The sequence below is a fragment of the Eleginops maclovinus genome, chromosome 7 (assembly GCF_036324505.1).
Source record: "Eleginops maclovinus isolate JMC-PN-2008 ecotype Puerto Natales chromosome 7, JC_Emac_rtc_rv5, whole genome shotgun sequence".
Classification (NCBI taxonomy): domain Eukaryota; kingdom Metazoa; phylum Chordata; class Actinopteri; order Perciformes; family Eleginopidae; genus Eleginops; species Eleginops maclovinus.
The window spans coordinates 13,174,827-13,200,534 of record NC_086355.1 but is presented as its reverse complement, the minus strand read 5'-3'; the positions used below and the strand labels follow the sequence as shown (position 1 = coordinate 13,200,534).

At 39.8% G+C, this 25,708-nt stretch overlaps 1 protein-coding gene across 1 annotated transcript in view; it reads left to right on the top strand.

Annotated features, from left to right (window-relative positions):
* Positions 1 to 25,708, top strand: part of LOC134867711 (bromodomain adjacent to zinc finger domain protein 2B-like) — a 43,042-nt gene that overhangs the window by 8,494 nt on the left and 8,840 nt on the right. The window contains 21 exon segments of the mRNA XM_063888491.1: positions 12,959 to 13,120; positions 14,605 to 14,790; positions 15,206 to 15,337; positions 15,489 to 15,673; positions 15,820 to 16,032; positions 16,300 to 16,589; positions 16,699 to 16,849; positions 17,465 to 18,035; positions 18,200 to 18,496; positions 19,147 to 19,207; positions 20,293 to 20,401; positions 20,579 to 20,680; positions 21,166 to 21,376; positions 22,004 to 22,096; positions 22,182 to 22,243; positions 22,424 to 22,489; positions 23,306 to 23,371; positions 23,519 to 23,563; positions 23,812 to 23,838; positions 25,023 to 25,088; positions 25,287 to 25,427. Of these exon segments, the coding sequence (XP_063744561.1) occupies positions 12,961 to 13,120; positions 14,605 to 14,790; positions 15,206 to 15,337; positions 15,489 to 15,673; positions 15,820 to 16,032; positions 16,300 to 16,589; positions 16,699 to 16,849; positions 17,465 to 18,035; positions 18,200 to 18,496; positions 19,147 to 19,207; positions 20,293 to 20,401; positions 20,579 to 20,680; positions 21,166 to 21,376; positions 22,004 to 22,096; positions 22,182 to 22,243; positions 22,424 to 22,489; positions 23,306 to 23,371; positions 23,519 to 23,563; positions 23,812 to 23,838; positions 25,023 to 25,088; positions 25,287 to 25,427 (3,234 nt within the window). The 5' untranslated portion in view covers positions 12,959 to 12,960.

The window sequence follows — 25,708 nt, the reverse complement described above, 5'->3', positions numbered from 1 at the left end:
TTTTTTTTCCTTCCCACTTTAAAGGTAGTGCTATTTGGAAAAATGCTGATTCTTCAGTCTTAAAAGAGAGGGAGGCCAGCTTTATGGACTGGTATGTTTTATGTGTATCCTCATTTAGTGTATTTTGTATGTGTAAGAGGTTGCGCTGCTTCAGTTTCCCCCCTCTTTTTAATATATTTATGTGCTGTAGTTAATAGTGTAGCTTTATAGAGTAGGCTATATTTTGTGAGCAAAAGAGGCGATCACTGTGGCTGTATATTATGATGAGGAATTACTAGTTACTAATTACTTATCAGGGAAAAGAGGAGTGGAAATCCAGGTATTTGTTGCTGTGTAACAATTTCTACTTATTAGGGCCTTTATATTGTAAGCTTTGTCTAGTCATTATTTTTATCTAGATTTGTTTACCATGACAGCACATCAAAGAAGTTTATGTTTCACCTGCCTTATCAACTTATCTTTACTGATGGATAAAGCCATAAAGGATTGAATCAAGGCAGAAAAAAGAGAAATCAGAGCAGATCCAAAATTCAGCAGCACAATGCAGTGGGTCATCTGTAGAAATACCTAGCTTTAAAGATTAGTTTGTATTATTGATTTGTAGAATAGGTCTAAAGGAATAAATAGCATTGTTTTTTAGAGGGTTTTGGGTATTGGTTGGAAGTTGAAAGTGTGCATGTTTAGATGATGTATGTATTACCCCTTTATTTAGCAGCAAAGGAACTTAGACAGTAACCCTATAAATTGATCAATTGATGAAGTCTCTCCACTTGGAGAAGCACCAAACAAGTGCATTGTACTTCCTTCCTTCCTAACAATCCAACCCATAAGTGGCACAAGCGTGTGGGAGTTGTGTTCACTGGCTGATGCTCAGGTACATTATCTATTTCTTCGTGTGCTATTTGGGTTTTTCAGATAATGAAGAAGATGAAGATTCAACTTTATTGTCATTGCACAGAGTACAAGTACTAGGACAACGAAATGCGGTCTCTGCATTTGACCCATCCTAGTGTTAGGAGCAGTGGGCTGCCATTATGTACGGCGCCCGGGGAGCAGTGTAGGTAACCAGTGTCTTGCTCAGGGACACCACGGTGGCACTTGGTCTTTCGGGGACTTGAACTGGTGACCTTCCAGTTCCCAGGCCAAGCCCCTATGGACTTCGCCACCACCGCCCCTGTATAATGTATAGCCTGCCATTTTTAAGAAAGTAATTAAATATGTAAGACGTGAACACAATGGAGGCGGCCATGTGGATTTATGTGGAGAACTTGTGCTCAAAAGGGATGAGCCGCGGGAAGGAATGTCATATGAAAAAAATGGTTGAAGTTCTAGACAGATGCAGACACATTGGCTAGTTTGTTGTCAATAAAGTGGAATAATTACATAATTTAAGCTTCTCTTTGGGGGTGAGAGGTCAGACATGCTGGGTTTACGTACAACACTAACATAATATACAAGAGAGCTTGTTGCAAGACTGTAGGCCTGCAAGAGCGTCACTGAGGTGTGCAGATGGTATTGAGGAAAATTGAATTTTCTTGGGTGGCCATGGCCAGCTGCCTGCTGTTCCTTCTTTTCTGATGGCATTAAGTCTTCAGGGATATCCAGTCCCTTACTGACTTCATTAGTACAGCAACATTGTGCATCACGTAATAAAGATCCTGCAGTGTGCCGTGTAAAAAACAAAGTCTTTTATGAGCACAGATTTGTTGTTTTGATTATAACCAAGACATTCTGAAACCTTCCAGCTTCTTCATTTCAAAACACTCAAATATCATCAATGCTAATAAGATGCTCACCAATCTTGAGCAGCACAAATGTCACTTAGCTGGATGACAGTTTTGTTGGCAGCCTACAGAGCAGAGAGGATCTGTGGTGTCAGCGTTCAGACGGGTATGGAGGTGACACCAAGGTGAACGGCGAGTTGTAGAAGGGTTAGAAATCATTGATATTCTGACTCGGAGGCTGCAAATGGCTTGATGGCAGATGGAGTCTTTGTCAGGGAAGAAAAATGGCAGCTCGGGAGCATCAACGCCATTTTCCCTATCAGCTCGTCTGGCGGGCGGTGACCTTCTGCTGCTCAAAGAGATCCCCTCTCACATGATCAATTATCTCACCTCCATTGTTTACAAAGCTAGTGGAAAAGGACTTAAATGTCATTCTTTAGGAGGAAGATTGCGTATTCATGTAATCATGAAACTGATATTTCTTATTGGTGCACAGTTAAAATGCAAAATCTAGTTTTTTGTGTGTGTGTGTAAGATTTACGCATACAAATCCATCAAATCAATACATGGCAGCTATTTATAGCTCCAGAATTCTTGTAACTGATTTGAATGATTTCTACGAGTTTTTTTAAACGGCATTGTTAATAGAAGAGATTCCTCGGGCGTACAGATATGTATTGGGAAGTGGGTTCCATTAGCATTGTTTAACTCGAAATAGATCACTTGCTAAGGTGAAAATGTTTATGCAAACTATAATAATTTGGTAATGGCTCTTCTCACGCAGGTACACAGACTAAAACTGTGATATGCAGTCATTAATTTTCACTGTAAACAAGTGTATGTCAAAATTAGATATATTTAATAAACCTGCGGGAAAAACAGTGAAACAGAACAAACGATGCAAAAAGCAAATGACATTGAGACCCCAGTTTAATATGTATGTTTTTCAGCTCGAATGTTGATTTCATTAGCAGATCTCATTATTATGCACTGACTGTGCCCCTGCAGTAAAATGGATATTGTATTCACGTAGCCTGAATATTCAGGAGGAAATGTTTGGATTTGAGTAGTGTCCTTCAGTAGCAGTGTTGCCTTCTCAACCACATCCTGAATATTCATCGTGATGGTGGTTTTACATGTTAATCTTCATTCATTTCAAATATTTTATTAGATACGTTTGTTCTTACAACCAAAACGTTGTGTATCATTTTGAAGTCAAATTTACATTCATGTTTAATTTACATTAAATATAAATATGTATGTAAATTGTAAGGGTAACTGGCCGTAATCTGTCAATAAGTTCATGGTATTTCTTTCACAGCGGAAGAACAATCTTTAGCATACTAGCTTTATATAAATGTTGGCCAGTCAGCTCCCTTTGGGCATTAGCCACTTCTTTGCTCTTCTCTCCATTCATATACTTAACAGCATGGTTTACAATTCAATGTTGCAAAATTCAGATCTTCACATTACATGCTTTTTAAGGTCTGCATCCGGTAAGCTTGATAGCATTATAATAAAATAGCTGCCAATACAAGCAAGCTGTTTTCCTATCTGTAAGGAGATTTATCTTAAAGGGGTAGTTCAGAATTTTGAACACTTTACTGCTAGGTGTCCCGACTGGAGTGGAGAGAGCTTACTTTTCGGCGCAGCTTTGTTACCACACAACTAACCCGAGCAAAGTATAATTCCGCCGCTGCTGAGAAACCCTCAAAATGTAATGTGACGCAAGGATAGTTTTATTTCTAACATTATTCTATCAACACAGACATGTACATCGATAGTCTAGCGTATTAATTTATTTGCTTCGGGTGTACTGTGGAGTGGGTAAGGCTGTTTTTATTGGCAGGCTAGCTGAAACCGTTGACTTGCACTAGCCTCGCTCCAGCAAACTCTGCAACTAGAAGGACTGGATGAAACTTGTTGAAAACGGTCTCCTCTGATAAATAGCACACTGGCTCACTTGGAAATGAGGTCTCATGTCCAAAATTCTGAACTACCCCTTTAAGCTCCCTCCCCTCTTTCAGGCCAGGGCGAGATGTGGAAACACGTTTTAGCAAGGCTCTGTGTGGTCATTTACAACAACTTTCCTGCGATGCAATATTAGCAAGGACATTACCTGCTTGTTGGGCTAGTAGGAGGAGGCCATTTAAGGCAAATAATGTACGTCAGTTTGGCCTATGCAACACTTATCTCACGCTGTCCAGAAGGCAAGACTGTATACAATTCTTAAAAACAAAAATGCTAATAAATTAGATGCCTTTTTGTTCACTCAGATAGCAAAAGCAAAATGCAAAAAAGTGAATCAGTTCTGTGGAAAGGTTTTGTATCATCTAATTGTATTATATCATTTTATAAAAATATAGTCCAACGATAGTGTGTGTTTTATTTGGCAGTTTAGTTTCTATAGAATAGGTTGTGATAAGATGTTTGCAAATAACAGGAAAGCCCCTACAATTCTTTTTGTATTTAAAAAGACAAAAGCCCAACATTTTGATCGCGGTTTTGGCTATAGTCTCTGGTTTAATAATATAACATGGCTTGGTCCACCTATAATAATGCTTAATTTAAGTGGTAAGTGGTGCTCAGTACCTTTTTTAAAGTCATTGTTAGCACTCCATTTTACTGAAGAGTAACGGTGTCTGAAGTAGAGCTAGACAGCAGGTGATGGAAATATTCATTTAGCAGCTCTTTTTGTGAAGATGCCTCAGAGGCAGACAGGAAATTAGTTATTTTCCTCACACATTCATCAAAATAAAAATAGTCTGATGAGTATCCCAAGTGACTCTCCCACATCTATTGAAGCCACAGCTGCATGTGCCGTGCACTTTGTATTATCCCTCCTATGAATTTCAGGTGTTTTTGAGCACTTGTTGTTTTCATCATCCTCATCTCAAAGCCATTGTCCTGTTTTATCCTATACGATTATTTAAATAATGATTTGCTCCATTCAATTTTAGAGCTTACTATTACTTATGAAATGAAACAAAGTTGCATCCTGGCAAGAACAAAGAATTCCGGATGGCAATACTGTAAGATATTTGCCTTCACACTTTCTGATAACCTTTGGAACATCACAGTGTCAGCAGGGACTGTCTCTGTGCCACATTCATGCTGTGCCTCTTGCCAGAGCATTATGGAAGGAAGTGCATGGGGGGAAGTCGGTAATATGTTTGACGTTCATCACAATTATGAAGCCTGAAATATGCAGCAGATGTCAAAAAGTCTCAACTCAAATGTAAGTATTCATATAATAAGTAAGCGATCGTTCAATAATAATAATATTGGTCCCAAACGGAGAAGCTTGTTTAACGGTTCCATTTCTGCGAGAGTTATTTTCTTTGATTGTTCTCCTTTCGTGTTCTTGTAAGGTTGCTGTAACAGGAAATGTAGCAGCAGGCTTCGTCACATGAAAGTTTTTGCAATTCTTCTGCCAATGGTTTCAAAGTAAATAAGTGGTGGACTCAGGAATGGAACTTAATAATACATTTTGCGAAAGACAGTGGTGGGGACAACTTTGTTGCCTTGTGCTCCGTATGAATTCATTGTTTCTTTATTACAGTGAATGACTTCCAAATGCTTGGAAAGCCTGTCAACTGATGACAGCTTTTCTAGAGGTGTGACCTATAAAGTACACCTTTTTTAATTTATTCACATCATTTTCCCCTTGTTCTACAGGCTATAGTTATATCACTGCCACTTACACTGCTAATTATATTTTGACGGTTTAAATGACATAAAGCAGAGGTGGAAAATATACTAGCCTGTGAGGTGCTTAGCTTTCCTACTCACGACACGATTGCAGATTCATCACTTACCCCGCTTACTGTGACTGAAGACACATTACTGAAGGCAAAGATGGGCAACTGACTACATAAGAACATAAAAGCTCTGAAGAGTGTGTGAAAGCTGCAAAGTCTCTTGCTTCTGTCAGTGTTTCATGTTTCTCTGTGTTGTCTTAATCATTGCCTGCTCCTTCCTGTCTGGAGTGTTGAGGGCCCTTCTTGTTTCTTTGTGTTCCAAGAATTTGTAATGGGATTATAGTCCCATGGATGCCCACATCAAAGTGACTGGTGTAGAGATGTGATGTGTCAGTTCTTATGCGTCTCCATTAGATGGCTGATGCCAGAGTCCAGCTATCAAAAACTGTGTGCTTCTTTTGGTGGCAAGATGTAAAGCTGTAAGGTTGCAGCGCCAAATTACGACGTTAAAATTCCTGTTCTTTCTCTATCATTGACCTTCATTTAGGACATTGAGCGTATGCACAGGTGTTTGTTTCAATGTAACCAGCATCGCCCTGCTTCAGTAAAGCCATGGACATATGGACACTGTGTGACTAATGCTTTGAAAGGGACACTCGGGATCTGTTTTATTGCTTCATTTGGCACACTGCAGTCCCACTCCCCATTATGGTTGCCATGTGATTTATGTTGTGCTCTTTGGAGATCGGGAGACAGGAGGCGGGAATGAAAGAGCCGTGATAGCGATGTTTACCTTGATCCTGGCTGCCTTTTTATTTCATCTTGTACATTGACAGTGGGGAGAAATGGGTTAAAAGCCCTGCTAGGCCCCATGTGTTTCTCATTCCTTTCTTTTTTGATCATCTAGAGCATGAGAGTGTTATTGGAAATGCATTGTTTACCCTCCAACACTGACAAAACCTTGGACATTTCATCTTCAGGGTCTCTGGCATGATATATCACACCATCAGATTTAACCACTCCACTTTCCGAATACAGACAACAAACAGGTGCTGGATTGGACGACTGTCTAACAAGAAAATAAGCAACAATCATGTTGTCACGAGGATTTATTTATATTCTTTATAACATAAGGTGCCCTGGTCTCTGCGCGCTTGTTATTTAACTGTGCAAAATGACAGATAACCTTTGCACCCTATCTTCATGTTTAATTTGTAGCTATGTTTCCTGTCAGATGGTTGTACCTGATTTTAAGCTGTTTACATGCAAAAACACATCTTTCCCAACACAATAACCGTGAACTGACCTATTCAAATGCGGAATTTGTTAAACATTTTCAGTCACACTTCAAACTGCAAGATGCAAACAATGTCTTCCTGAAATTGGCCTTTTATCATGCACATGAACACTTTGTGTCAGGAATTATTTGAATAAAGTGGGCACTACGTAAACACACACATAACTCTGGTTCTTATCAGTGGCATGTCAGTGTGTTTAAGATTTTGCCTTCTCTTTGTATTCCATTTTCAAGTCAAGTGCACATTGTTCCCACCAAAAAGCAGAAATGCTGTTTTGCTTCTTCATCAAAAGGCACAAGCTTGTTTTGCCTCTGGAGTTCATTATTCTAATCAGTGTAATGAAAGTGTGCAAAACCTCTACACTAGAATCCAGACACTCTAGTAATACCCTTACTTATTTGGACATCTTCTTTGGTGCAAAAAGATGCTTTCAGCAATGTTGAACACATTATTCAGGAGTAAACAAGAAGGGTTTTGTGGATAGTTGTAATGTGTAATGATAATATGGTGTACGTTTGATTATCTATGAGTGCCTGCGTGCCTTGCTACGTACTCCATTGCTAAAACAAGGGAACAGGCTGCGTGTTAACCCGTTAAAAGGTAAACCATAGCTCTCAGTTAATGGTTCATTTTATATATTTATTCATGCCGCGTCTATTGAGTGTTGCATTCTATTGGAAAATATACTGCTATAGCAACGCATTAACAATGAAAATGACATCGAGGGGATTCCATTCTCCCTGCACCACCTGCATTTTCTCAGCCAACAACAACAGATTAATAGCAGCTGATTGGGATATGCATGAAATTACTTGTCCTTTTCACTCTCTCTACCCCCTCTCTTCCTCCTTCTCTGTATGTGTCTAATTAAAACTGGAGGCTGAGCTACTCAATTTATGGCTAATGCTCGCTGCTGATGGGGCAGCAGTAGGCAGGAGCTCTAGGAATGTGTTCATGATGGATGTCAGTCTGTGCCGAACATGTGGGGCTCCCACCCCCAGATCACTCCTTGTGAAAATGATCCACATGCAAACTGCAAACTGTGCCAACAGTACTGTGAAGGACAAATGCATTTCTTGAAACATTTGTCATACTGAAGCCTCAACCCATTCATCAGAGTCCATTTGCCTTCTTAACTACCAGCCTTTCCACTCACTATATTTGTGGTAGTATTTAATACTTGTTTGAAGCGGTCGATGCAAACACAAATTTGTTTTTTGCCATGAAGGTCTCCCTAAAAGATGGATGAGCTTTGAAGAATGATGAGAACAGAATGCCTACGCTTTGTGTTTTGCTGGTAATTCTCAAGAGAAAAAATTGATTATTATCCTGGCAGTAAGAGCGCAGTTGGGGCTCTTTGCTGGGCTTTTGGCACGTGTGCGTTCTTGCATAGGAGGTCAAAGATGTGATTACATTGATGTATAAAAGACTTTTGGGGGAGATAGGTAAATCAGTGACTAGATGGTGTTTTAAAGGGTTTTGTAACACTAGGCCAGGCTTTGCTATGGATCACATTAGGTGACACTGGGACTGTATCAGTGTCATGGAGCATCCTATATGCTATACAGTCTCTGCCGTCTACCACCCAAAAGTGATATCAGTTGCTCCATAGATTTCTTATTTACATCCAACATTCAGCACATTCATCTGACCCCTCCCTCTTGATTACCCTTTACGTGCACTCATGAACACAACCTCTGGAAAGCAGATGGTTTTCTTTTTTCCCCTAGCATGCTCATAAAAAAAAGGGGGCCCTCGCTGCTGAGAACAAACCTGAGATGAATGGTAAATCAGCCCTTGATGCAGAGTATTGATTGTTTAGTAATGCCATGTTTTCCTTTTTAATCACTCCGCTTTGTTCTCATGACAGCAAGCTTAGTGTACTTGACCGCCTCTGATTGAAAGGCGATATGTTCCTACAGTGTTTGTGGAATTACAAAATTGGGAAGATGTTTAAGGTAATAATCTTAAAGGAAGCAGTATTTCCACGCATAGATTTACAGTTATGCATGTATGCAATCATTTGTTTAAATGTGCCTTTTCAACATGAGTAATCTCTGGTGTCACCTTAATAAATAAACGCTTCCTTTGACCTTATTGCAGAAAGTTTGTTTTTCTTAAAGTGTTTCCATAGAACCCGCAAAAATAATAATTTCAAATTAACATAAATCCCCTTCCATCGTTCGATGTGAAAGGCATTAGCCTTCAACCCCCCTTTCTGCCTTCTCTCTGAGTAATGCTGTGTGTTACTGTAGTTTTGTCTCTGATGCAGGTCAGTCTACAGTTCCCTTCCTTAGCTGATGGGATGGGTCAGACTAAACACTTCATCACTTCCCAGGTAGTGAAGGTGTCAGGGCCAGGGACAATAAAATGTCATGAGGGGAAGACCCCTGCAGAATGAAGACCGGATGGCACTGCATCTATGTGCATGGTTCTCTAGCCTAACTGTGGGTGTACCATTCCCCCTACTGTGTACTGCCACCCAACCTACTCCATTTTCTGTCATTTGTGGGCCATAAAAGCCCACAGTGAGCTCTCATCCTGCACATCTTGCGCATACACAAATAGGTTTGGGGGGGCCTTCACAATAATTGACTTTAGGTTGGTCTGCTGGGTGACCTTAAAGAGAGAACAGCAAGTGGGTGAATGGCTTTTATAAATTTGCTTTACTGATGTCATCCACTGGGAAGGTTTTAGTCCCTCTGCTTTTTACATCCCTCTATTTCCAACCATCTAGACAATCACTGAGGCCAGGCAGTGCGTGGCATTGCTTTCTCCAGAGGGATAAACTGTGTTTAGTGGCATGATGGACACAAGCAGGGATTTGTGAGGTTTGGGAGTCTGAGGCTAGTTTCAAAACCATCATTTATAGAATCAATCAGAAAGATGTTCATGTGTGAGGAGGATGGAGGAGGCAGATTTAACATTGTGATGTAATGCTAATTATTGGCCACCCAGCGTGCATGGTAATTATCGTCAGAACCTGACATATTCAAAGAAAAATAAATCTTCAGTCGGTTCATCACAGATTGTCAGAGAACAGATTTGGAGGGGTGCAGCTCTCTGTATTAGAGCAGTATTAGACACTCAGATACACTACCTCTCCATCCATTAGCTGAGAAGACACTGTGTTTGCAGTCAGAATACTGCTGATCCATGCTGATGACTCTGTTACTGGATTATCATTGTTAGCATCAGCCATCTGTTATTTTGCAAGAAAATAACATGGACAAGGAAGAACACGTTACAGAAAACAAATGCCAAAGTTACCTACCCAAAACATAATAACACTCTGTGTGGAAATACCACAGCTCCATCACACACTAATACACAACTGGAAAGAGTAAATACACAGACAGAAAATGCATACATTTACATTAAGAGAAACACTATAGAAACAGCTTGCCTGGCTCTGTCAATACGTAATAAAATCTGTCTACCAGAACCTTTTAAAGCTCACTAATTAACAATGTTGTCTCGTGTGTTAATCCTTTTGGTTAGACACAGTCTGCATGCTAGTGTGCGCATTTTCTCACAGAGCCAGGCTTGCTGTTTCACTCAGATTTCCAGTCTTTATGATAAGTAGCTGGGCAGCGATAAGTAGATTAAATGATAAACCATTAATTGACAAAATTATCTGCAGATTAAAATAATTCTTAATTAAAGACCTTATGAGCAAATCATAATTTCAGGAACGTCAAACTATTAATTAGAATAATAAACCCATTGAACCACTTCCTGGAAGCTTTCGGTATACGCGAGCGGGACATCAACCAAATAAAAGAGGATGTTGGCCTTTTCTTTCAAAGATCCAAATAAAACAGAGGTAATTGTAGAAAGAAGTTAAAAGGAAACTCTTTGCTCACTTTATATGCATTGAGCCCCCCCGGTATAATGTCTGTATTGCCAGTTTTGTATCCAATGCAATATTTTGGGTACGTTGGTTGGTGCTGCCTGTTCACAGCATATACACTATTGTACATGTTAGTTTGTATAGCAAACATTTCAAGAAAACTATTGCTATTATTGCAATTTATACACAGAAAAAAAAAGGATCTACCATGATAGAAATGTGAATTCGGGACCAGAGACGAGGATTCAGGCTAATGTGGAGTTTGAGATACTGCGTCATCACAACCGTTGCATAGTGTCTTGCTTTAATCATATTATTTGATTGATTGAAGTTATAGCAGCTTCCAATAAACTGATTTTGCGCTTTGTCTCATTAAAATCTCATTCTGTGTTTTCCAGAAAAGCTGCGGTATGCTTCATGTATGTGAAATAATTCAATCAGAGTCATTTGTTCTGTGAATTGTGTCTGGGGTATCAGCCTATGCTATTAGCATATACATGCTTTTCTAGGAACTGTATCCTGCTGTTTGGGATGTCTGTACTGTTTATCTTTGCCTCTCATGTTTACATTAGCTTAAGACGGTGTACATACATCCATTAAATACATTTAAAATGTTAATGTTGATTCTAAACACCTAGAATACTGGATTTGCTCATTGTTGGTAATATCAGAGTATGGTTGTTGTTGTTGCTTATATATTTTGATTTATTTGCAATAGATTTGACATAATAATGAACTGTAAATATGTTTTTAACTAAAGAAAGGCAACCTTAATTAAATATACAAGTCTCATATTAATCAGTAATAAAGTATGCTCTATTTGAAAGAAACAGTTCCAGAACATCATATCTGCACCATAATGTTGTAAAATGAAGAAGTAAATTGACATTAGGGCCTACAATCTAGTGTAAAGTTGTGTGATTTCATTTATGGTTTAATCCTTTGAAAATGATTGCCACTTTGCAAAATATTTAATTTAATCAATAAAGATTCATAATTGATTCACAGAGTTCTCCATTAGCATACTGGACATCTTTGAATGACAGGTGAAGTGTGATGGTGCAACGTCAAATTGACACCAAATGTTTTTTTTCTCTTTTTCTTTTTTAATATTCCCTTATAAATATGAAAGCACCTTTGTTCTTTGTTCTGCACAAAATCCCTCTAACACTACGGCAGGAACCAGTGGCCTTTCCAGTGAAGCATGGCTGCAGCTTTCATGTCATTTACGTCTCATCAGGGCTGTTCCTGGTGAGGGATGATACTTGATATTCAGATGGTAGCTTTGTCTCTTCAAATTAATCAGCTGCTCCTGTTTTCTTGTGCAGGGGGGAATCACCAGGGAGATCTAGAAATTGTTGGTGTAATGTTCAATACCATAACAAAGGCAGGCTGTAAAACACAATCTGGGAACCTGGGTTAAAGAGGATTTTAGATGTGGGCTTTTGTGATCAGGGGGAAGTGAAGTGGCATAAATAATGGAAAATCCAGGAAATGTGGGGCTGATTAAAGAGCACAGTAGTGCTCTCTCTGTGGCATGATTCGGACAATGGGCAGAACAACAGTGGTCTGAGAGTCATCAGAGAAAATGGCGCAGAGTGTGATTACAGCTCTAGTTTGTTCATCAGTATGGACTTGATGTAAAGATTGTGGAAGGATAAAGCAAAGGTGTTCCTGGGAGACCGAAGATAGGCTTCCTGCTTCATTAGACAGTTTTACATGAAAGGGCTGTGAAGCTCTTTGATATGACCAAGTAGTCGCAGCACATTGTGCACTTTACTCTCCTGCTTCTGTGTGTCTAGTGGATTAGCTTTGTTGTTTGTGTGCGGTTGTGTGTGTGAGATTCTGTCACATCTCAGTTCAATGTGTATGTTGATGTTTATTGTAATGAACTAAAATGAATTAGAGAAAACTCTTTAAATATCTACAACGAAATCTCAAAATGAGATCTTGTTTTAGAAATGAAAAGATTACACATTATCATTTTATCTACGGCTGTAACTTAAAGTTATCGTTGATTATTTTCAATTAAGTGATTGACCATTTACAAAATAAAAAGTTGGATGGGGAAGTATTGAAATTGAACACTGAAATGCTGCACATCATAACATTAAAGAACTTCACCACAGCAAAGGGATTTTTACTTGGTTGTAAATATTTTTGAAATTTAAAATAGTTTTCTATTGGTTGTTTAGTCGACAAATCATTGAGTCGCTAATCGAACCAACATGTGGCTTTCACAATGGACTCGTACACATTGAGAAGGAATCCAGATGCGTGTCAGAGAGACGCTAAGTCTCAGTGGGGTGTGTGGCCTTTTTTTTTGCTCCCCTTCTTTTCTCCTCATGCATCTCTAAGTGTTGACTGGATTGTGTTTGACAGATATGGAGTTTGGAGAGCGGCTGGCCTCCCCATCTTCAGCCCCGTCCTCCCTCCACATGGCCTCCTCTTCAGCCAGCTCCTCCCCTGCTCCACCCCAGACACCCTCCACAAAGTTTAGCCCGGCCCCCAGCCCTGCAGGCAGTTCCCCCATCACCAGCTGTGGTATGTAATGCACTATTTAGATGTGCAAAAAGTCAAGGTGCATGATCAAAAATACCTCAAATTTAATTGTTTTGATTCGTTTTTTTTGTTTCAAGTGGATATATTGTATCATTCTGACTGATATTGAAGAAGGTTGATTTATTATAGATAGGTTTGTGTGTGCAACCCTTCCAACGGCATTAGTAGTCACCCATAAAAAACAGCATTAAATTCACAAGCTATTAATTAATGTAAATGAATGCACCATTCCGACTGACTTTAAAATCAGTATGCACTTTATAACCACACTTCCACTGTATACCTTTAAAAGAAATATCCATTAAGAAGAAGCAAATCTATTAGGAGGAAACGTCCGAGTAGATTTTGTGGATAACATTGAATTAAAATTGTGCAACAAAAGGGGGGCTTAAGTCACCCTCTCCCAGTCTTTAACATGTTACAGACCATTTTGATAGGAATGGAAAGGCTGTTGAATTAATGAATGTCCACAATTAAAAAGCTTTGTACACCCTTGTGAATGTCTTTTGACAACCTTTAGCTCCAGTTTATCCCGTGTGATTTGACATGTCTGTCAGCCTCACAGTGTGCATGCAGCCGCCAACATCCTCTTGTTTTCTCTGAATACTAATTGTGGTCAGAGCCATTATGCCTTGAGAAGCGGTGATGCATAAGCTGTCAGATTACCCCTGACCACAAAATAATGTGCAAATTTACATACTGTGGTTTGTGATTTTTTTTTTTCTTTTCTTCATGATAAGATGCCCCAAAAAGTAGTGTTTTTTTGTCGTGCTATCACAATGGAGAACACATTAGAGACGCTCTCATAAATTATTCATTTTCATACCCCCACACCAAACGTGCACAGAAATTTCCTAGATAATTTATTTTGGACTGAACACTAAATACTGAAAGCACACTGGCACCTGTGTAGTCACATCGTTCCTATGATTATCTAGAAAATAGATTCCCTTCAAGAGATTTCTTATTCCTTGTTGGAGAAATATACCAGAAAACCAGCGATGGTAACACATAGGATTATACTCAATCTCTCAAAAGCTTTGTAATTGCTCCAACCGGGTGAGTGTGTGTCTAAAAACGTGGTTATGCAGCACTACACATCTAATTCCATTTGGGCATCTAAGAAAAAGCATAACCTGGTTATTTTAAAGAACCGTGTGATTGATTTCACAGTACAGCAGGAGTATTACATATGAAACCGAGGCTAACACCTTTGCAGACCCTTAGAACTACGAGAGCACTCGGGAGGATGCAGACATTTTCCAAGGCCAAAGGTCCCATATCCACAGACTTTATTGAAATCTTCACAAAAGTAAAACATTATTTCTATATATCAGCCCACTCATTCTGACATGCTTTTTGGACCTCTCTGGTCTTTGTAGATAGTGAGAATACCCGAACGAAAGATATGTAAATCAGTAAATTATATTTTAAGTAGTGTTTGAACTGTGTCTTTTGTTCTCCAGGAAATCTGCTCCGGGTCGCCGGAGAAGAGCGTTTAAGTATGTCTGGCAGCTCCAATGGTTTTCCTTTGGTCAGCCATCCGGCTTTTGGGTTCTACGCCTCAAGTCCAGGTCGCTCAGAGTTCGGAGGCCTAGGAAGCCTGGGTTTGTCTGCCCTGGCTGCTCACTCCCAGTTTGGTTCATTTCCAGGTAGGCAATGCAATGGGAAAACTCTACAGCAACAGTAATACAACACAGAGATAAACATGCAGTTGATGTCAAAAAGAATCAAAGAAACTCTCAATGGTATCCGATTGCATGCTTTTAAGCGTGATATCCTGACGCTCAGCACAAAGCAAATGGAGGTTGAAGATAGCAGATGGTGTTTCAGAAGAATACTACACTTGAGAAACGGTTGCAGCTGTGACATGTCTAGTACTAACTCAAAATAAAAAGGGAAGAAATCTTAGTCAAGGGAATGCACTTGTTACCAATGCAAAACTATAACTATACCCATAACTACTAGTTACTACTGTAAACCAAGTGATTTGCGATGTTTACAGGTTGAACAGGTAGCTATTTGTGGCTAACTGTGAATGGTATTTGCCCCCCCCCCCCACTCCAGACTGGTGGCGGCAATCTGAGACACATACCAGAGGAGCAGCAGCCTTCTTTCCTCCTCTTCTTGGTCTGCATCCTGTATTTGCATCAGCATTCAAAAGCCACAATCCACTTCACTCGCAGTCACGTACCACAGGTAAAACGAAGCCAGCTCCTGCAAAGGGTCATACATAATAGTTAAAAGTAATGCACTCTAAAATAAAAGATTCCATCAATTATGAGAACTATTATGTTGCTTGTTCTCATGAGTATCCATCTAACAAATTGCACAATGTGTGTTTCTGTAGGCGTTAATGGAGCAGCGAATGGTAGAAGTGCTTCTTCTCCAACCGAGAACTCTGCTGGGAACACCAGTTCATTACCAACAAAGGGAAACTCGGGAAAAACTAAAGCCAACAATAGTCGGAGTAAAAGGAGCAGCCAGGACCTGGGCCAGCTGCACCAGAAGATCACCCAGAAAACAGAAGAAAAGGTTAACGCTGTTTTTGCTCAAGCACTTGAGTACAATACGCTGCATAAAAACTCACACACTGTTCTGTTGTTCACCATCCCTTTGTTCCTGGCACCCTTTCTCTCATTTTACTTGATTAAAAAATTTGGACTTTAATGTTGATTTAGAAACCCAACAAAAGACCACAAGAGAGCTCCAGCGTGAGCGGCAGCCAATCGGGATCATTGTCAGATTGCTCCTCCAGCGATGGTGAGGAGAGCAGCAGTGATCCCGACGACGTGGAGGAAGAGCAGGACAATGATGAAGATGACGAGGATCTGAGCAATGACAGCGAGGACTTAGATTCAGAAAAAGACATTCAAGTTGAAAGAAAAGTCAAGGTTAGTAACCTTTTTAAAAGCTTGACACCTTTTTTTTGTTTCTTTGTGAAAAATGTAAAGTAATTGTATGGTTGATAATGTATTTTTCTAGGCTTTGTGCCTGACCAATTTGCTCTCTATTCAGTAAATGTTAGTTGGATTGTTAGAAGCAGCCATGGTGGTGGGCGGCAAACTGGATGTATGTGCTAGCTGACAGAGCTGCCACTGTGAGGCTCTCCCAGTAGGAGCTGACATGACATGCTGTCTTTTCCTCATCCTCCTACTCAGCGGCTGACACAGAACATTTCTGAGGGTAAAAAGAAGAGACCTCACTCTGCTGATGGGGATCCAACTCGAGACAGACATGGTGACAATGTTCCCTTTACTTCCCCGTACCACCTGCAGTCCTCTCCCCATCCCGCTGGCCTGTCACAGTCTGCAGCGCTGTTCCTCCACAGCTCCAGGACTGCGGAGGAGGGAGGCCAGCAGCACATCAGCGTAATCCAGGCCACAGGGTTGGCAGGTGGCAACGGTCCCCTTGCACCATCCCATAGGGAGGCCTCACCTCTGCCCTCCAGGTCCTCACCCAACCTTCTACCTCACCAACTCACCTAAACAATATTCTCTTACCTCATGCCTCTTTCGCTGTGTCTCACCCAAGCCTCTCTCCCTCTTTTCCTTACTCAGACCACCAACTCTGTTATCCTCTTCAAAGCCTCGACATAAAACCAGATTTCTCATGCCCTCTCTGAATCATGCCCAGCTGGTTGATGGCACGAAGGAGAGCAGTGGAAACCTCCCAGGTGGAAGACCGTTACAAAGTTTTAAACTAAAAACGGTGAGTTGTATTGTTATTCACATTGCTGGAGTTATCTTATCAGAATCCTGCCTGAGGTATAAAAAACAAATTATTATAACAGATTTAGGGCTTTTATTATACTGCATCTGACCGCTACACGAGGAAAAGGGACAATGCATTTAGCTCTATTGGGAATACTTCACAAAATTGACAAGCAATTAGCTCTGTTACGCTTTGGGATGTTTGTTATCAGGAGGAGGAATCTGTCTCGTTTTAAAAGACTCTGTTATTGTCATTATTTTGAAAAAGATCGAAAATGAAGCAGTCTGTAACAAGAGGGGTTTAATTCATATGATGGTGGTACATTAAACACAGGCTTTCTTATTGAGTATGACAATAGCAACAAATACGAGATGACAGCTAGAGTCGCACAATGGCACTAAGCCAAATAATTTGAAAATGTTTTCCACAGCAGCCTTTTTGTCTTTACTGTGGTTGACAGGCATGAGTCTGCTCTTCATTGTCCCTGCCTCTTATTGCACCTTAAATTTCATCATTCGCAGCCCACAGTAATGTAATGTGAGTGACAGTTTGTGTAATTGCTTTCTCTTTCTTTCTCTTTGCTTCCCTTTCTTTTCTATTTGACTCATGAAGTCCAAGGATTCCATCAAGCAAGCATTGTCTCTGCAACCTAAGAGCCAGAAATCCTATAAATGTCTCAATAGTTCAGCATCTCCTTCATCATCGCTGACTCAACATAAACATTCGTCAGATACGTTGAGCAGTCACTTACTGTCCTTCCCACACAGCAATGACACCAATCTGTTCTTGAGCCACCACCTTAATGGAATGATCCACGGCGCAGTGCAAGATGCCCCTTTGGCGCTCATCACTAAACCCCGCAGCCAGAGCAGCACCTCCTGTAGCAAACCCCCACTAGTGTCCACCAGCCCTCCCTATCCCATGCCCATCAACCTGAGCACTGGCAGCTCAGGCAGCTCGGATTCAACACCTAAATCTTCCTCCTCACGGAGGAAGTCTAACACTCCCAAGTTTATCAGTGCAGGAAAGAGCCTCTCTAAAAGCAGCACATCCTGTCCACCTGCAGACCTGGTCAGAGGCAGTGAGTCTGATATCCACAGCAGCAGGGACTCGGATGACTCTTTAGGGGATGACTTTGACGACGATGATGTTGAGGATGAAGATTCTGGCAGTAGCCTGTCAGGTAAGATGCAACAGACCTCTCCTTAATTGAATAAATGAATGCTATTGACAGCATGTTATTGCAGATATAAGATGCTAGATTGGGTTTGGATGTGAGTGGAATGCTAATGAGGTTATAATTTAGCCCTCTCTCTGTTTACTTGTGTCACGCTGGGATCCCTGCAGATTCGGAGAGCAATCTTGATAGCGACTCTGATGGCTCCGAGGATGATGTGAAGGAGCGCGGCGAGACAGAAGCAGACAGCGACGCAGAGAGGACTCCCATGAAACTCACCAAAGCGACCTTGTCTACTCACAAGTCCTCCTTGAACGCCTCAGCGAACTGCTCTCTGCTGAACCTGAAGATCATCAAGCCTCCTAGCTTACCCAGTGGCCTACTCACCTCCAACACAGTGACCAGCTCAGGAGCACTGAGTAACCATGGCACTCTATCGCCATCCTACACCTGTGCTAAACCGCCAGGTAACAAATAGCTTCAAAACCAAATTTGTAACACTTTAATTGGATACTTAAATGTGTGATCCAGGCCTCAGGAAAGGGTTAGTCCCTCAGAAAACCAAGTAAGATCATCAGTGAAGTCAGCATGGTCTTTACTTTTCCCCCACTCACTTTGCTTAAATCAGTGGGAAAAAAGAAAGAACGTTGTTTCCTTTACCAAAACATGAACCTCTCAATAGTTCTAGGTTTAAGTAAACTCTGGAAGAAATCTGTTTCGTCATCGTTTTGATGGTCCCCAGGTGCTTTTGCTTTAATAACTCAGACAAACACATCTGATACTGGATGAGTCATGGAGCATATTATGCTACACGCAGAGCTGGATACTGCCTTGCCTTAATGGACATTTGTTTGTATTCTATTTAATAGCACTTGAAGAATCTTGTCTCGGTGATATGCCATGATTTACTCTTGTTGATCTTAATGAAACATTTATAAGGACTTCTCTTATGTGTCCAACACGGTCTCCTTTTTTGTGATATTTTTATATTTGCCATAATGGGCCCCCTCCTTATTTTGTGTAGTGGAAATATCTGTAAACTTGGCAGGTTTGTTGATTTGCTAAAGTCCCCCTGGAGATGTGAAAAGCGCTGAGTCATTTCCCCTGTTTTTTCTAGGATCAGGGAAAAGGAGGAGAGTAACGGATGAGAGAGTTCTGCGGATGCCTCTTGAGTTCGGGTGAGATATCCGTGCATGCACTTCATATTAAAAGAAAAACGTTAAGGTTTGACAGTCCGACCATGTTCCATTTGTCTTCACTGTTATACTTCCTGCAGTGTTTGTGTTTATGCAATTGGTGTTGTAGTAAAATGTCAGCTCACTGTGGGCTGACGAGTGACCTTTCCTGAAAGGTTACCTGTGGTCATCCTAACTTTGTGGCGCTGCCTTAGACATGTGATCATATCTCAGGCTTTGACACATACAACAGACGGTGAATTATAGAAACTTTATTTTTAATTAAAACAATTCAACATGACACAATTACCCCAGATTGACAAATGAAAAAACAACTGCTGTTTTCACGGCAATTGACAATTTTCCCAGGGTAAATACTGTAAATATGACCTTTTTAAAAGCACCACTAGAGTTATCTATTTATTTAAGAACAGTGACGTCTTCACAAAGAGCCTAATATGAGAAGGCCTCAACAAAAAAAGCCTTGCCTCCCTTTCAGGGTCCTTTTGAAAAACCCTAGTCTTAAACAGTAGGCAGGAAATGAAATGAGGCCCAGCACTTCAGCATCAATGGGTTAATTGCATCCAGCCTCAACACAGACATGCAACATTTGCAGCTCCCTGCCCACAAATTCTGCAGTCTTGGATCATAGCGCCTTTCATCTTCTAGGGATGTTTTTCATCAGTAGGTTTCGCAGGAAACAGAGGCCATCAGACTATATATCAGCCCCTGCTTCGTGTGGGATAACAGCCGGCATGTCCTGTGTGTAAGCCATGGCTGCTCTCCAGCGGAGCTCATGGGAATTGAGGGGTAGCCCAACTTGGCGCTTGGCCATTTAGGAGTGTGATTACTGAAGGGTCAGAGGACATCAAGGCCACATACTGCTCCACTGTACAGGCGTCATTTACAGGCTATCTCCTTGTTTGCTTTCTGCTTTGACAACATTGACCCTAGAATGTTATTAGAGGGAACTTATGTGAGAGAAACAAGCTTTTAAAATATATTAATAAGCAGTGAATACAGCTGCTCAGAGGTATGACAAATAGTAACATGAATGTGTAATTTTATTTGATTTATTTGTTCCCCAGGTGGCAGAGAGAGACCCGAATCAGGACTGTGGCAGGTCGTCTACAGGGAGAGGTGGCCTACTTTGCTCCATGTGGGAAGAAGCTGCGTCAGTATCCTGATATAATGAAGGTAAATCTTCATTAGGTAGCTTCACTTTTTTGGTAAAACGGCTAATAGATTTAAAACCTTAAGTGATTACACATTGCTCACTGTATTCTTTTAACATTATGCCCTCAGGTAGGAAATGATAAAGTGTGTGGTGACTTAATGTACTTTAATTAACATGTATTATTCTTTTGTCTGCAGTACTTAGTCCGGAATGGAATAACTGAAATCTCGCGGGATAATTTCAGCTTCAGTACAAAAATTAAAGTTGGTGACTTCTATGAAGCCAGAGAAGGACCAGAGGTAAATGCTACTACTTCTTTTTTTAATGTTTCATCACTGTAGGATGTCAACATGCATTTTGAAATTGTATTTATATTGTATTACTTTTACATCTTAAATGAATGTCATATACACTTCAATCTAATAGTTTGGCCAAGTGTTTGATTTCCTCTTCAAAGCCACTATTTGTGATTGATATAATATTTTCACAAATCCTGCATATGTTTGTTTTGAAAACTAAAAAGAGATTAAACAGTTGGATGAAATAGTTCATAGTATAAAATTAAAAATGTTTTCAACATATAAAGATAGTTTGTTGGTGTGCATACAGGAAATGCGCAAAACATGCATTCTGAGGCATATTATTTACTCCCTGCACCGCTTTACTGTAGTACGTAGTTATGCTATTCTATATAACATCCATAAATCAAATCAATAAGTAAATAAGCCATTTGTTGTTGATATTTTTGTCCAAATCTGTCACTCTTCTCTATCTGCTGACCCAGGGTTTGCAGTGGTTCTTGCTGGCAGAGGAGGAGATCGCTCCAAGTATCATAGCGATGGATGGGAGACGCAGCCGCTGCTCTCAGTCTGAGCGCCAGCCACTAGGTGACGGCCCCGGAGCCAGGCAGTGGAAGCCCTATCCTCTTAATGTTGGGGAAAATAACATCCAGGATGTCAGTGATACAAAGCTGCTACGCAAACTGGAGGCTCAAGGTCAGTTCACATTTGGAGCATCAGTCACCTAGTCTAGTGGAAAATCAACAGCTAAACACCATCAACTGTGAGCTATGCCTTGTGTCAGTAGTTTTTACTTTGTGTTTTGGCATCTATCTTTGTGGGATAATTGAATGACTGATGATTAAATGAACACTAAATAAAAGTGCTATTATTGAAAGGAACATTTAACTTTGTTTATTGTGAATTTTATTTATTTTTCAGCAAATTTGCACTCAAAATTGAGTAAAAGGATGAAGAGAGAGACTGTAAAAATACTGTTTGAAAGCAAACTAAAAGTAAAACGATTCAAATAATCACTGTTTTATTTCTATTATGTTTTCATATGTGTGTTATTAATATGATATCTATTTCATTTTCATAAATATCATGGTTACGTCAATACCAATATATCACAAGACCCTTACAGAACCTTTTTAAAAGGCCATCAGTGGTTCCTTTAATCAAGCTGTAAGAGGTGCTTTCTATATGCACAGAAGGGCCAGCATTTTGTTTATTTCAAATACACACAAAAAGATATTTAGGGATTGTAAGAGGATCTATGGGTCACTTTTTTCATTTCTTATAAGGCATGTGATCTCATTAACTCTTTGCATCTTGTTGCAGAAATAGCACGACAGGCAGCTCAGATTAAAATGATGAGGAAACTTGAGAAGCAGGCCATGGCACAAGCAGTCAAAGAGGCAAGGAGGCAACAAGGTAAACAGCTCCTCTCTAAACACACTCTTCTCTAACACTGCATCATGACGCCGTTTTTCAAGCCTGATTTGGTTGTGTGTTTCAGCAATAATGGCTGCAGAGGAGAGGCGGAAAAAGAGGGAGCAGATGAAGTTTGTAAAACAGCAAGTAAGGACTTTTCTGTTGAATTGCTTTTGAATTACTACAAGGAAGATGCTATCCTTCTAAATCCTGCACCTTCTCCATCTGCATAGACCCACTGTACTTCTTCACCCCCCCCGTCCCCACTCTATAACATGCATGACTTAACAGTTAATTCATTTGATCTTGCCCTCATCCTTTTACCAGGAGAAGATCAAGCGCATTCAGCAAATTCGTATGGAGAAAGAATACCGTGCACAGCAAATTCTCGAGGTTCGTCCTAAAAGTTATTGCAGAAACATTTGAAAACACTTCCTTTCTGCTGTTGATAGGATTTTTTAAAAACCCAACTAAAGTCTATTCCTAAATTATGTGCTCCCACTTTAAGTCACATCTAGTGAGTAAATGTGACTAATGCCTAATTGGTTTTCTGCAAAAGTGCCATTGAATATGAAAATCTCTTCAGACCGTGATGGAGCTTATTAGAAAGAAAAAAACCGACAGTATTTCATTAAGAGGTGGCCCTGAGTTTACCATGGCTAGGTGAAATACCTATTTTGCATTCTCCCACTAATAGAGGCTGTAAAGTATTTTAGCTTTTATAAATCAAATTTCAGTTGACACGCTTGGCAAGCAGCTCTTAACAGGATTTGGTTGTGGCTATAATTACTGATAGAAATTTAGCTTAATTTATTCTCTCTGCCTGCTGGTGTTTCATCATAACTGCAGCCATTTTGTCTTTCAGTGTTAATGGGGGAAATAATCATCTCATCGCTTAATGTTTCAATATGTTAGATGTGACTTTATCAGTAAGCCACTGCCTCTATTTAGCTCTTTCTTTGTGGAATACATAATATCAAGTGCGACACAAATGAGATGTATGCTTATTATATTTAAACAATTTATTATTGCTTTATTTTTTTCACTTAAAAGTTTTATTTATAAAAAGTATCTCAATTACATTTCATTAATCAGAGTTTTATGTCTCACTCAAATGTCTATTTATAAAGTAACAATTCCTGCAGTGAACTGTTTGTTTTAATTAGCTGTTACTTCTTTAGCATGACCTTTTTAAAACCCTTTTTACAGGCAAAAAGAATGAAGAAAGCACAAGCAGCCAATGCCAGAATAATGGAGGCTGAGAGGCGAACCAAGGTGAGTGTAATTGAAAAACGTTTTCATTTTTATTTTGTCATCTCTCTACCTTTGATCTGTATTTCCTGAGAGTGTGAAACAATATTTAATTCTAGATATTTCACATGTGACAGTACAATCTAGTTTCTAATTGACTTTATCTTGAAGGTTAAAGAGATACGAAGACTACAAGCTGTCTTTGTAAAGCACCAAGTAGGTTGTTTTTTATTATAATTATTGTCCACAACCACATTTTATTAAAGCCATTACTCTGCGTCTCTAAATAATGAGCATTTTCAGTGCCCTAATGGAATTATTGTCTACACTTTATCCTCTCAAATGATGCTTTGGGGTTCTTTTTGGTGTGTTTTTAATTGAGCTTTCCACAGGTTGGATCATTCTTGCATTGATTTTACTGTGTGATTTTTCTATTTCTTAACTTTGCCAACAATTTCTACCAGGAGTTGGAGAGACATAGACTAGATATGGTATGGGTATGTTTGTTTCTGTACATCTAACAGCATATTGTGAACGTATTGTGATAAATGGTTGCCATCATAGCAAAGCATAAAGTGTAGCTTTGGCTGCAGTCATAATGCATCCTTCTGCATGGCTTTCCACAACAGTGCACTGCATACGTCTGCGCTATTTGTCTTCCAAAGAAAACACATCCATTATCTGGCCAATCCGATCAAGAGAACGCCTTAACTCCACACAAAATATACCGGGATGCAAAGCGGTGAAAAATGAAAAACAACCATCTACCCACCACAATGTTTTTGTCTTTAGACTGATTAAATGTAGCTGCTCAAGATCCTTTTACTCTACAGCGTGTGAGCAGACTTTCTAATCCATTTTAATACCTGAGAGAAGTCCAGATATGCAGCTGGTGTTCTTGACAGTGATTTAATCCACTGCATTATAGCAAACACATTTCCAGTTTTTTTCCTCGCTAGAGATTTAGATCATAATTATTTGGTTGCATCATCAGTATCACTCAATATATCTTATTGATGGACTTTGTTTAGTTTTCACTCTAAATCAGAATCAGAATTCATTTATTGGTCTCACGGTGGGAAAATGTACAGTGTTACACCAAATAGTGGTAAAAATAAAGGCATGCAATTATAAAGAATAAGCTAAGTTATTCAATAAAGAGAAGAAAAGCACACATTGTAATAATAGGATAAAAATAAAGACAAAAACAAAAAGTGCACCAATAGAGATCAGATATAATCATTTTGATTTAATATCCAGGAGAGTTTCATCACATATTAAACATCAGTTTGTAATTAATTATGTGTTTTTCTTGTAACACTTAATCCTGTATGTACTGCTTATAGTTCCTCTTGGCCTGTGCCTTTCAGAGTGCCTCCCTGCTGACACGTTCAGATTAATAATGGCTGTTCTAACTGTGAGCTTGTGCTTTGTGTGTGCATCACTACCCGCAATGTGGCTTTTCGTCAATCATTGTGTTCCATTTGGCTGAACTTTTTGTAACTGTTTAACTACGGTGTGACATTTTGATTGTGTGACCAATGGTGATTCTGTGTTTCTTCTTCTACTATGCATGTTCATACTGTGGATTGCATATATGAGCCCTTTTTTCTCTTTTAAAACAAATGGTAGGAACTGTGATTGGAAAATAAACTGTGTGTCTGTGCTCTGCCAGGAGAAGGAAAGACGCAGGCAACACATGATGCTCATGAAGGCTGTGGACGCCCGTAAAAAGGCAGAGGTGGGTTTCTCTTTATCTGCTCATATCCCCTTTTTCTGCTCACTACCATGTCTGTTTTGTTTAATATTATATTGTGTTTTCCTTGCTCTAATTACATTTATTATTTCAACACTGTGGTAATTGAGGTCACAGTTTGTGTTTTCCATCCTCTAAGCATACTATTTTGCATCGATGACAATAACCCTTTCTCTGCTACAGGAGAAAGAGCGTCTGAAGAAAGAGAAGAATGATGAGAAATTGTTGAACAAGGAGAGAAAACGAAGGCTCAGGAGACTTGAACTGGAAAAAGCGAAGGAGCTGAAGAAACCAAATGAAGACATGTGTTTAGCAGATCATGAGGTATTAACACACTGGTACAGCTGGCAGAAGAGAGCAAGAGTCCATGTATGTGAGCATGGATAGTCTGTGGAGTGGATGTGTGGGGAGAAGATTGGTTTTCCCACTATCATGGGGATTTTTTGACACGGAAATCAATCAGTTTAATCACTGTAGGAGCTATACACATAAAGATTAGAAATGCTTTTGACACATTTATGGTTTTACTTTTTCACTATCAGATCTACCAAAATAGATGTGTAATATCACTGAAAGCATCAGGAATTGATTAAAATGGAAGCAAG